Below are 14,263 nucleotides of genomic sequence, written 5' to 3'. Positions count from 1 at the left end.
ATTAGGTGACAGGAAACGGCAGGTAAAACCCAAGAATTATGGGATACTTGCACACTTGTGGCCAAGTGACAATTGCCAGCTACTCTATGTAACTTAGAAGTACATGAAAAATACTAAAATTGAATCTAATAGTCTCTCACAGAATATGATGATATCAAATTTTGCATCTTGATTTCATGAGCTCATAGCAGCATTGCAGTTCGTTGTATGGCCTCTAGTTCATGAGTAACACACCTTTTCACTGATGCTTCTATACACAGTAAACACATAATAACTTGATTTATCTAAAACTCAAATGATACTAGAGTAATGGTGACTTGAACTAATATGATTCAATCAAATAAACAAGAGCACAACTTAATAATAATAAAAAATCTTAGCATAATGTCAGCATGTGTTCCCCCTACAACTTTAACCTTTCCCCAAATATTTTTAATGTTAGTTCCCAAAAACGATTTATGTGCAAAATTATATACCATGTTCCTAGACAGAAGTGAAGCTCTTCATAAATCAATCACAATTTCAATTTGGTGTATCTTAACTATGAACTGAGTATGTCACAAGGAAGGGCAGAAGTTTGTGTACCTTTTGATATGGCACAGTCATTTACAAAAGCATGTTTGTTTTAGTTTTATTCATCTTAAAGTAGATAATGACAGCACCACTCAATGCCTTTATTGATAACTGCATTAATACTCATGTTCGCATGATTTGGAAGGTGGGAGAGTAATCAGCATGAGAAAAGGCTTATTTTGATATGTTGTACGGTAATGAAATGTATGAACTGTTGATGATAGTCATTTTAATGACAATTCTGTAACAAGTCATGAATTTGGCTAACATGGTCTAGTATCCAAGGTTTGAAATAAGTGGTACTGGAGTACCTCATGGTCTTTTGCTTGAAGTAGGGACATCATGGTGTCTGTTTGGTGTTCAAGGAATAGCATTTGGCTGGAAGTTAAACTTAGTTTTCTGAGCAGCATTTCAACACTTAGAAAACTCATAGGGATAGATTTTGAGCACTGCATGGACTTAGTTGTTGTCACATGGCTCCATGGTGTTTTGTTTCCTCTCATCACTGAAGGACATTATCTTGGTGCAAGTAAATGTATATTGTGGTGAACTTTTGTACATGAGCACAGTATAACTGATAAACTTGCATTGCACTTTTCATCAGGATTTGAACTTTGATATTACAAATGTGTTAGCTGAATGTATGTCTCTGTTTAATCCAAATTAACTGTGCTCACTAGTACTTTTATTATTTGACTTGAGGCACAGCAAACATGCTTTTAATAACCTTCTGTAAAGCCATCATCATATTTGAATGAGTTTTACGGACAACAGAGTATTTTATTTGGAAGAAACCTCATCACTGTGTTGACTACATTATACAGTCACCCATTTCATTTATTCCTTCAATTTTATTTAAAGTGTTTTACCAATTATTTTGTATATATTCAGACTGAAGTGACAAATAAAAATTTGTACCAAGAACGAGATTTGAAACCAGGTCTCCTGCTTACTATGCAAATGCGCTAAGCACTACGCCAACCTGGCACAGTCACTTTCTGCTACTGCACCAACTACCCTAGCATGCCTCCCTCCTCACCCAAATTCCCATTCACATCTCAGCCCACTTGGTATTCCTCCAAAACTCAAACAGCATTGCAGAAGCTCTCCAAATGTCTACATCTACATGGATATTCTGCAAATCATATTTAAGTGCCAGGCAGAGGGTTCATCAAACCACCTTCACAATTCCGTATTATTCCAATCTCATACAGCACGCAGAAAGAATGAACACCTATCTTTCCGTACGAGCTCTGATTTCCTTTACTTTATCGTGGCAATCGTTTCTCCCTATGTAGGTCGGTGTCAACAAAATATTTTTGCATTCGGAGGAGAAAGTTGGTGATTGGAATATCGTGAGAAGATCCCGTCGCAACGAAAAATGCCTTTCTTTTAATGACATCCAGCCCAAATCCTGTGTCATTTCAGTGATGCTCTCTCCCATATTTCACGATAATACAAAACATGCTGCCCTTCTTTGAACTTTTTTGATGTACTCTGTCAGTCCTATCTGGGAAGGATCCCACACTGCGCAGCAGTATTCTAAAAGAGGATGAACAAGCATAGTGTAAGCAGTCTCCTTAGTAGATCTGTTACATTTTCTAAGTGTCCTGCCAATAAAACACAGTCTTTGGTTAGCTTTCCTCGCAACATTTTCTATGTGTTCCTTCCAATTTAATGTGTTCGTAATTGTAATTCCTAGATATTTAGTTGAATTTACAGCCCTTACATTTCACTAATTTATCATGTAACAAAAGTTTAACAAATTCCTTGTAGCACTCATGTGGATGACCTCACACTTTTCGTTATTTAGGGTCAACTGCCAATTTTTGCACCCTTCGGATATCTTTTCTAAATCATTTTGCAGTTTGTTTTGATCTTCTGAGGCGATAAATGATAGTGTCGTCTGCAAACAACCTGAGACGGCTGCTCAGATTGTCTTCCAAATCGTTTATATTGATAAGGAACAGCAAAGGGCCTATAACACTACCTAGGGGGAACACCAGAAATCACTCCTGTTTCACTCGATGACTTTCCATCAATTACCACGGACTGTGACTCTCTGACAAGGAGTCACAAATTCAGTCACATAACTGAGACGATATTCCATGAGCACGTAATTTCACTAGAAGCCGCTTGTGTGGTATAGGGTCAAAAGCCTTTTGGAAATACAGAATCGATCTGAAATCCCTTGTCACTGCCACTCTACAAACACTTCATGCGAATAAAGAGCTAGTTGTGTTTCATGAGAATGATGTTTTCTAAACCCATGTTAACTGTGTGTCAATAGACCGTTTTCTTCGAGGTAATTCATAATGTTCGAACACAATACATGTTCCACAATCCTGCTGCAAATCGACGTTAATGATATGGGCCTGTAATTAAGTGGATTACTCCTACTGCCTTTCTTGAATATTGGTGTGACCTGTGCAGCTTTCCAGTCTTTGGTTACAGATCTTTTGTCAAGCTAACGGTTGTATATGATTGTCAAGTATGGAGCTAATGCATCAGCATACTCTGAAAGGAACCTAATTGGTATACAGTCTGGACCAGAAGACTTGCTTTTCTTAAGTGATTTAAGTTGCTTCACTACTCCGAGAATATTTACTTCTACGTTACTCATGTTGACAGCTGTTCTCGATTCGAATTCTGGAATATTTACTTCGTCTTCTTTTCTGAAAGCATTTTGGAAGGCTGTGTTTAGTAACTCTGCTTTGGCAGCAATGTCTTTGACAGTATCTCCATTACTATCGTGCAGAGACGGCATTGATTGTTTCTTGCCGCTAACATACTTCACATAAGACCAGAATCTCTTTGGATTTTCTCCCACGTTTTGAGACAAAGTTTCGTTTTGAAAACTGTTATAAGCATCTTGCATTGAAGTCTGCGAAGTGAATGGGAATAGGAATTTGGACTGTGGAGGAAAACATGCTAAGGTAGTTTAGGCAGTTGTGCAAAGCAACTGTGCCAGGGTGGTGTAGTGAATGGTCAGCACATCTGCCTAGTGAGCAGGAAACCCGCCCCGGAGTCCTGGCCTTTGTACAAATTTTCATTCATCGCTTCAGCTTGAAAACAAAGACGATGTGACTTACCAAACAAAAGCGCTGGCAGGTTGATAGACACACAAACAAACACAGACATACACACAAAATTCAAGCTTTCACAACCAACGGCTGCTTCATCAGGAAAGTGAGAAGGAGAGGGAAAGACGAAAGGATGTGGGTTTTAAGGGAGAGGGTAAGGAGTCATTCCAATCCCGGGAGCGGAAAGACTTACCTTAGGGGGGAAAAAAGGACAGGTATACACACACACACACACACACACACACACACACACATATATATCCATCCGCACATACACAGTCACAAAAAATATATTGTGAATTGTTAAGCTAGGGATATACCTTTTCATTTCACTTTTGATACCATGTGAACTTCAACAGTTGAACTTTGCTGAATTACATGACATTGTACAGCGAGTACTAGAAACCTAAACACGATTTTTTGCTTTGTCAGTTTACCATGCCACAAAGAAAAAAATAATAATTATAAACTCAATACTAAACCACTTGACCAGAGAGGACGGACTTACTGTGGTGCTTCTGCGTGGCCAGGTTTCACAGCGACAGGAGGAGCCGGGGGTGGGGCGGTTGGGGCAGATGGAGCAGGAGCAGGGGCAGGGGCAGAGGGCGGTGCCCCAGCTGAAGCCGGCACTTCCACAGACTTCCAGTCCTCTCCCTGAGCCACCATCAGAGCTATCAGTGTCCCCACCTTGACATCAGCTGTGTTCTCTGGAATCTGTAAAATAATTCGTACTTGTTATTTGATCCACAACAGTAAAAGGCTCTTTCACTGTTTAGAATTACAACACTGCCTCTACTTTATTACAACAATTTCAAGTTTAAGCTCACCTTTAGTCTAAAAAGTACATCTTCGTGCAACTTGCTCATTGTTTCTCCTCTACAACGAATGCATACAAGCATATAGACTCAAATCATTTCTTGAAAAGTTGTGCTACTTAGATCTAGGGAAACAATTTACTTTTTCTAAAATTGTGCAGAATATATGACACTTTGAAAACACTCCACTGCCCCAAAAGATGATGAGCATGTGAAACATATGGTTGCGATTATCAAAAAGAAAACTGAGTCCGTTAGAAACAAAACATACTCAGTTTAATTAGGCTAGACACAAGTACAATTGATGATCATAAGCCAGCTAAATACACAAAGGTGGCTGACAGTTCAGATGAGAGTAGGTATAGGAATGTGACACTGGCACCTGTTAATTTATAAGCAGATGATGATGATTATGATGATGATGATATGAAGGAATCAAATGGAAGGATATGACACAACAGAGGAAACAGAGACTGCTGGGAAGAGCGTGTGGGTGCAGGATTAGCTAAGTTAGTTACCTGCAGCAGGGTAAAGATGCATGTGGGGCTGGGACTAGTGGAGACTGAGACTTGTAAGATTACAGGAATGAAGGGCATGTGGCAAGGACAACTCCCATATATGTAGCTCAGAAATGATGGTGTTGGGGAGTTAAGATCCAGGTGGCACAGGTTGAGAAGCAGCCACTGAAACTGAGCATGTTATGTTCAGCAGTGTATTCTGCCACTGGATGGTCTGGTCTGCTCTAACACACAGTTTGGCAGTGGCTATTAATTCAGGCAGACAGCTGGTTGCTGCTCACGTCCACATAAAATGCTGTGCACAAATTGCAGCAGAGCTGGTATATGACACAGCTGGTTTCACAGGTAGCACTGCCTCCAATAGGACAGGATAAGCTTGTGACAACACTGGAGTAGGATGTGCTGAGTCTTGCCCCTGGTCTTCATCAGAGATATGACCCCTCCGGCAAGAGATTAGGAGCGGGTGTGACCTAAGAACACAGCAGTCTTACCCTATACCAGGAGAGGAAGGACCATCTGTGAAAGCAACCATGCCGTGTTATCAGCTCTGCTGCCTCTCCCTTCCAAATTCCAATCCTGAGTATCAGCTGACCACTCCAATCGGTCAGCCACCCTTCTACAACCCATCCTCCCATTCTCGGCCTCCTTTCTCCATGTGAGACAAACACACTCTCTCTCTCTCTCTCTCTTCTGTGTGTGTGTGTGTGTGTGTGTGTGTGTGTGTGTGTGTGTGTGTGTGTGTGTGTGTGTGTGTGTGTGTGTGTGTGTGTGTTTGTGTTTGTTTTCCCCCCCTTCATTTGCACCTGCATGTGTATGTGAACGTGAACTCTACCTTAAAAAAGGATTCATCCAAAAGCTGACAAGATTTCTTTATTTGCCTGTAAGGAAGGAAGATTAAAGTTTAACATCCCATCAACAGCACAGTCATTAGAGACTGAGAATAAGCTTGGATCACTGAAGGATGGGAAAGGAAACGGCTGTGCCCTATGCCAAAGAAACTGTCCCGGCATTTTCCTGGAGCACTGAGGAAAATCACACCAACCACAATCTGGATTGCTGGACGGGGATCTGAATCATTGTCCTCAACATCTATAGTTTTATTTGAATTATAAATATAATTATAATAAATGAACCACAACAGTTTTACAAATCACTCACTTTAAAACAGCAGTGGCACTAGCCACTGCTACGTCAAAAATTAAAAACTATATCACCCAAAATGAACTTCAATAGCTCTTAACAGAAACACCTAAAAATAAGCTAGCAGGGGAGAAGTGGGAATTGTTTACCAGGTGAAAGATGTAATGGTACTGACAAATAGACATCATTTAATTTTATTATACACTAAAGTCATGTTAAAAAAGCTTTTGCTTAAGATAATACTAAGTTAGGTGTTGTGATCAGTAATTGATATTCGAATTGTATGTTCTTTGTAGATTATAACTGTGATCGTTGGTCTACAACGGGTTTTCGAGCACTTGAGTGTTGGCCGCAGTTGAGTGTAGTTGTGTGTATAGTTTTGGCAATAAATGTGTTTTTGATACAAAGAAACCGTGGAATACTGCGTGATTTTTCGATAGTAAAGTAATAATTAAAAAACCCGCACCTTTTCTTGGACCCAGAGCAGCAAAGGAATCATCGCCTAGACAACGAGAAGCCACATGGACAACGCAGACTTGGCAGCATCAACAAAGGAGACATCATGGCCAGCTCTACTGAAGTACTATACAGTCATTAGCCACGCTGTAATGGTGTCCTTATGGAGATAACTTTTCCTGCACTGTTGAGCAGGTTCGTGACAACTGGGGGCTCGTCTGGGATTAAGACATTTATATGTACTGGATCGACGAAATCTGTTTTGCAGAAGTCTAATGACCACATGGTACAAAGAAGTGCTATACATGGAAGTAAAGGGAGACGAAACGAAACAGGAAAGTGGACTAACCACACGAGTGAGGACCCGGACTGAAAAGATAAGTACATTTGTTTAGTGCTGTATATTCCTTTTATTATTTTGTGTGTGAAATTTCACAAAAATGACCATTGTGAAAGAGGAAAGTGGTTCTGAATCCGAGCAGGATTGTGAAAATTTGTTAGTCTTTGGGAACGTAGACATGCCGATAAAAACGGAAGATGAGTCAGTCAAAGAAGCGGATCAAAGACTTAATTCATCAGAACGTGAGGCGTCGGACATTAAATCACTGTTACAAATGATCGAACAATCGTTAGCTTTAAGTCAAAGAGCTGCAGCCCGCTTACAAGCTAATGAAGATCAATTGCAAGACATGAATCGGATGGTCGCGGACAGTTTTCAGGGTTATAAATCAGAAAGTGTGGCGTCTAGAAGGAGCTATGAACAAAAAATTTGATAATGTATTACTTTGGGGTAATAAACTTCACAATGATATATCAAAGATAGACAAGAAACTTAGCAACGCAGAAACAAAGATTTTGGCAGTAGAATCTAAAGTGGGAGAAGTAAAATCTAGTCTGAGTAACAAAATTCAGTCTGTAAAAAATGAACTGGTCACAGACAGAGAGAAAAATGCAAAGTGTTTTGTTAATGTTAATAGTCAAATAGACACAGTTTGTGCAAATGTAAAAGCTATGGCAGTAGATCTTGAAAGTAGAGTAGATTCGAAACTAAATGTTGTGAATGACAAAGTGGAAATGGTCAGTAACACAGTAAAACTCCACGAGATTGAAACTAAGACAGACATTAGTGAATTAAAAAGTACAGTATCAGAGTTAAACCAGAAGTTTGAAATATTTAGCAATGATGTAGCTAACAAAAATTTTTCTATGAGCACATGTACCTTATTATCCAATATTCCCGTTAAAAACTTCTGTAATGAGTGTAGTTTGCATCCTGTTAACTTTCTGCAGAGTTTTAGAGACAATTTTTGCCCAATATGAGTGAAAGTTTCAAAATTAAGTTTGTTAAAAAAATTTTGGAGGGGGAATCTTTGTCATGGGCCAATCAAAATTTTTCTATGGACATGTCTTATGCAGAATTTGAAATTGAGTTCTTAAAACGGTTCTGGTCTGAAACTGAACAAGCCAGGATAAAGAGGGAGTTCCTGAATGGACCAAATTATAGAGAAATGCAGGGGACTATGAAACAGTTTTGTAAGAATCAACTGAAGAAACTTGTACATTTGAGTAAACCCTTTGATGAGCTCACACAGATGATGCTTTAAAGAGAAGGTTGGCAACAGATATGCAATGGGACCTAGTTTATGGACCAGATGACAACATTGAACAATTTCTAAACTATGTGGACAAACTTTACAGGATTATAGACAAAGTGGGGAAACCAAAAAACTATTTTAATCACGCACAAAGAGGTGGGGATCATAGTTGGGGAAACACTAATTTTAACAGGAGGGAAAACAGTAGGCCCAACAATGATAGTTTTCATCATAGGGAACAAAATAGTCACAATATTAATAATAACAATTTCCATTCAAGGGAAAGAGCTGCAGCCCGCTTACAAGCTAATGAAGATCAATTGCAAGACATGAATCGGATGGTCGCGGACAGTTTTCAGGGTTATAAATCAGAAAGTGTGGCGTCTAGAAGGAGCTATGAACAAAAAATTTGATAATGTATTACTTTGGGGTAATAAACTTCACAATGATATATCAAAGATAGACAAGAAACTTAGCAACGCAGAAACAAAGATTTTGGCAGTAGAATCTAAAGTGGGAGAAGTAAAATCTAGTCTGAGTAACAAAATTCAGTCTGTAAAAAATGAACTGGTCACAGACAGAGAGAAAAATGCAAAGTGTTTTGTTAATGTTAATAGTCAAATAGACACAGTTTGTGCAAATGTAAAAGCTATGGCAGTAGATCTTGAAAGTAGAGTAGATTCGAAACTAAATGTTGTGAATGACAAAGTGGAAATGGTCAGTAACACAGTAAAACTCCACGAGATTGAAACTAAGACAGACATTAGTGAATTAAAAAGTACAGTATCAGAGTTAAACCAGAAGTTTGAAATATTTAGCAATGATGTAGCTAACAAAAATTTTTCTATGAGCACATGTACCTTATTATCCAATATTCCCGTTAAAAACTTCTGTAATGAGTGTAGTTTGCATCCTGTTAACTTTCTGCAGAGTTTTAGAGACAATTTTTGCCCAATATGAGTGAAAGTTTCAAAATTAAGTTTGTTAAAAAAATTTTGGAGGGGGAATCTTTGTCATGGGCCAATCAAAATTTTTCTATGGACATGTCTTATGCAGAATTTGAAATTGAGTTCTTAAAACGGTTCTGGTCTGAAACTGAACAAGCCAGGATAAAGAGGGAGTTCCTGAATGGACCAAATTATAGAGAAATGCAGGGGACTATGAAACAGTTTTGTAAGAATCAACTGAAGAAACTTGTACATTTGAGTAAACCCTTTGATGAGCTCACACAGATGATGCTTTAAAGAGAAGGTTGGCAACAGATATGCAATGGGACCTAGTTTATGGACCAGATGACAACATTGAACAATTTCTAAACTATGTGGACAAACTTTACAGGATTATAGACAAAGTGGGGAAACCAAAAAACTATTTTAATCACGCACAAAGAGGTGGGGATCATAGTTGGGGAAACACTAATTTTAACAGGAGGGAAAACAGTAGGCCCAACAATGATAGTTTTCATCATAGGGAACAAAATAGTCACAATATTAATAATAACAATTTCCATTCAAGGGAAAACTATAATTTCCATGAGGACAATCTGGGAACAATTGGAACAGAAGTAATAACAGGGAGTCTGAAACAGGAATTGATGTGAACATAGTGACACCAGGAGTCAAAATGCTACGGGAAGTCATGAAGTAAAAAACTAGCATGAACTCCATTGTCGGTCCACAAGATAGGGGCGAAAAGCATAGATAATAGATGGACCAATAACACTGACTACATTGCACCAAGAGATACGTCTCAAGTAATGAGTAGTTATCTTATGAATGTGTACTACCCTCTAAACACAGTACCTGTTAAGAACAAACACATTGGTTGTAATAAAGAGCCAGAGAAAATAATTGACTTACAGTAGAACCCCTCTAATCTGACCTCAGATGGTCCGTCACTCCGGGTAGTCCGACCAAGCTCAGGCTTGCGTGCCTCGCCGACTTGTCATTGACTGGACACGTTTCGCGCCATTGTTGCAGTGTCTATCGCTAAGCATATTGTTATACTGTGCATTATAGTGAAATTTTATCCTTTGTTGGGATAAAAAAACATCGTCGTTTGCTTTATTCCGTTTTCTCTACAGTACGCCATTGGCAAACCTAAGAAACCAAGGGCATTCAAAAATACAAACTTATCTTCCTTGCCGGTTTATTACTGCAATCAAAAATCTGCTTGGATGGAGTGCAACCTTTTTATATCCTCGTTTTTCGACAAGTTTGTGCCATCTGTCAAAAAAGACTTGAAGCAAAAAAATCTGCCTGTTCGTGCTCTACTACTGTTGGATAACGCACCATCACACTCACCTGAGGAAGATTTGGTGGAAGAGGACATAAAAGCTCTCTTTCTGCCTCCTAATGTGACCTCACTCATCCAACCAATGGATCAGGGCGTCATCGAATGGTTAAAAACGCAATATCGCAGAAAGTATATCAGCTCAATCTTGGAAAAATGTGAAGGAGGTCATAACTTATTTGATGCAATGAAATACCTGAACATCAAAAATGCTATCTACACTATCGCTGCAGCATGGGATGAACTGAAACCTGCCACACTGCGGAAATCGTGGCATAAGCATTGACTGAAACTGAGGACACCGAAGATGAGAAAAACAATGACGCACTGGAAATCGTTAAAGATCTGCAAACTGTGGAGCCGAACGTCCCTGCCAATGAAGTTGATGAGTAGCTCAACGGATGTGAAAGAGACTGTGACACCTTTGAAGAGCTCAATGTCGACCAGAATGTTGCCACTGTTAGCCAGGAAACAGTGAATGAGGACTCGGACGGCGAAGACGGACCTCCACCCGTATTTCACACAACGATGCAAAAAACGCTTTTGACATTGCCCTTCAATACATCGAGCAAAATCCATCTTCAACTCCAATGGAAGTTTTGTGGATAAAAAGAATTGGAGGGATACTGCAGCTAAATGTAGAATAACATCTGCTAAACAAAAATGAATCACTGACTTTTTTCACGAGTAAATTGTTTTTGTTTTTACTGTAAAAACAATGCATACAGTATAATCATGTCTTAGTTTCTACATACAGTAGTTTATTTCTTTGTAAAAATTTCTTTTTTATATACAGTGCTATTAGTTTACAGTAGATATCGTTTATACGTTATTAAATACAGTACAGTACTGTAATTTGTTTGTCGTTTTTCCTTTTAAAACCAAGACATATTACAGTGTATGTAGACGTTTTTTAGTTAATATATTGTTTAACACTGTGTAAAAAACATGTTTTTATATTACTGTAGACATCTTTTAGGTCTTAAATCGTTTAATTTATTGTACTAAATATCTTTATATGTTTTGCAATAAATATTAGATTTTTCGGATAATCTGTCCTTTTTCTCGTTCCGACCATTGTCCCGGTCCCGAAGGTGACGGATTAGAGGGGTTCTACTGTAGTTGAATTTTATGAATGGGCAGAAGCTTGTAGTTTGTCAGAGGACCAGCAAGTTAACAATTTAAATGATTTAGGAATTGATGCACTGATGAGGGAACCAAGTGAGCAAATTGTTGACACTGATTTAACGAGCAAAGAATTAAATACACTTGGGTGTGAAAGCAACATTTTAAGTTTTCGGGAGAGAAAGGTTGATGATTGTAGTACTTGGGAAAATGAAGATTTAATGATGCATGATGATGGTGAAAAATATTTTGTTTGCTTGAAAGAGGAAATTGAGGCATTAGCTGTTGTGGGAGAAACTGATATGCATGCTGTAGATGTACCCAAGGATGTTATTAACAGTTGAAGTGGTGTTAATGCCAGTGTTGCAATCAATAGGCTCTGTAATGCAACATCTTATTAAGGAACCTGGGCAGATGATAAAGATTTCCTGAACAGTAAAACAGACTGTGCAAGTAGGCTATCATTTGCAATGAACAAAGCTGAATTATTTCATTATAATATGTGGCTAAATAGTCATGCAATTAGAAATGATTCTTAATATTTCTCAAATTTTATATCCTGATTGGTAGCAAAACAACTAAACATATTATTGTTGAACAACAGAAGGATAAATACCTTAGTGATGAACAATGTTATATGGGTGAAGATATTTGGATTGATGAAATTATCAATGCGAGTGACAGTGCTAATGATGTGTGTGTTAATGTAATGACTGTAGATAATAAAGGTGACAGTAATATAGGTACTTGTAAGTCAGGAAGTAATTGTTTTAGTGAAATTCAAAATGATTTATTGTATGAATATGTTCAGCCTGAAAAAAGTGATGACATAGGTAGTCCATTCATTAGAGCAAAAGTTGGTACCTGGGAAGGCAAGTGCCTTATAGACACAGGCAGTCAAGTGTCAGGAATATCTGAAATACTAAGCAAAATGCTGACATGTGAGAAAGATTACATTGAAATGCCAGTCATTGGGGTGAAAATAAGAGAGGCTACGGGAAAACATAGTAAAACTGTGGAAAGTCCAACTTTGTTATCTTTTACAATTGAGGGAGTCACATTTACACATGGATGCCTAATTATACCAGGCCTCAGCGAGGACTGTATTCTTGGGATGTCATGGATTCGGAGTGTAGATGCAAGATTTGACTGGGGAGGACAAAAACTTATCATAACAACACCAAATGGGGGGTGTATCCCCACCAAGTTTGTCAGATCAAATAGTGTTGTGTAATGATAAATTTAACACTATAAATCTTGTAAAGGAGAAAAGATACGTTGACAAACACATAACAGAGCTAGATTTAAGTAAAGTAGATTTCAACACACTGGTAAACAAAGATTTCAGAAGCTAGCAGTATAAACAATGAGCAAAAACAGGAACTACAGTCTTTGTTATGGGAATACAGTGATGTCTTTAGCAACATTCCAGGGAAAGTTAGGGGTTACGAATGTACTTTGCTAGTAAGACACGACCCATTTTTCATAAAACCATATGGTGTGCCCATAGCAAAACGTACAGCAGTTGAGAAAGAATTACATAAGATGGAAGTGTGTAGCATTATTGAAAGGAGTATCAGTGCTTATAATAACCCGCTGGTAGTTGTGTCAAAGAGGGATGGGGGAATGAGAATAGTTCTTGACTCCAGGCCTTTAAACAAGATCTTATACAGGGAAACAGACCACCCTGAAAACATTGATGAGCTGTTGCACAAGTTCAAGGACATAAAAATTAATGTCAAGTCTAGACTTAACCTCAGGCTTTCACCAAGTACCCCTGGCACCCAAATCTAGGAAATACACTGCTTTTCTTTACAATGGCCGTTGCTATCAGTATTGTGTAGTCCCGTTTGGCTTGAACTCATCGGTAGCAGAATTCATTAGAGCTTTAGAACATGTGCTTGGGCGGGAACTTGTATCCAAATTAGTGATTTATGTAGATGACATTTTAGTAACTGGACAAGATTGGAATGAGAATGTTGGGCTTTTAAGACAGGCATGTGAGAAACTTGGAAGAGGGGGAATGACACTAAAACTAGAAAAGTGCAAATTTGCAGTACCTGAGTTAAAATTTTTGGGACATGTCATAACAGAAAAAGGAGTTTTGGCTGATCCAGACAAAATTAAAGCTATTGCAGTTTCCTATACCCCGTAACAGAAAAATAACTGAAATCATTTTATGAGCTACGTGGCTTCTACAGAAAATTTGTAAGTAAACAAAGCTTAAACACACCCCGTCTGGCTACAAAGGAACACTCCTCTCATGACTCCATTACTATCCAGGACTGAAGCAACCAATTACATTCTCCGACAGTGTTTCAACTACCTCTCATCATGCCTTCAAATGAGGATTATCCTTCCCACCCATTCCAAAGTGGTATTCTGCTGCCCACCAAACCTACACCACATCCTCACCCTATTCTACTCCAGCCCTGCTCCCAACTCCTTGCCTCATAGCTTATATCCCTACAATACACCTAGATGCAAGACCTGTCCCCTACATACTTCCACTACTACCTACTCCACTCCTGTCACAGGTATCACTTACAACCCCCTCGCCCCCTACAGGCGGAGCCACCTTTGAAAGCAGTCATGTGGTGTAAAAATTTGGTTGCAACCATCATGCTCCTTTCTACACAGACATACAAATAATAAGCTGTCGATCC

The 14,263-nt window shown here is 38.7% G+C and overlaps 1 protein-coding gene across 1 annotated transcript in view; it reads right to left on the bottom strand.

Annotated features, from left to right (window-relative positions):
* LOC126282157 (pyruvate dehydrogenase protein X component, mitochondrial-like) overlaps positions 1-14,263 on the bottom strand; it is a 108,101-nt gene that overhangs the window by 88,480 nt on the left and 5,358 nt on the right. Inside the window, exon 4 of the mRNA XM_049981674.1 lies at positions 4,165-4,370. Within this exon, the coding sequence (XP_049837631.1) occupies positions 4,165-4,370 (206 nt within the window). The remainder of the gene's footprint in view (positions 1-4,164; positions 4,371-14,263) is intronic.

This window comes from Schistocerca gregaria, chromosome 7 (genome assembly GCF_023897955.1).
Source record: "Schistocerca gregaria isolate iqSchGreg1 chromosome 7, iqSchGreg1.2, whole genome shotgun sequence".
Taxonomy (NCBI): domain Eukaryota; kingdom Metazoa; phylum Arthropoda; class Insecta; order Orthoptera; family Acrididae; genus Schistocerca; species Schistocerca gregaria.
Note: the sequence above shows the minus strand (reverse complement) of the source record. Positions and strands in the feature narration are given on the sequence as shown.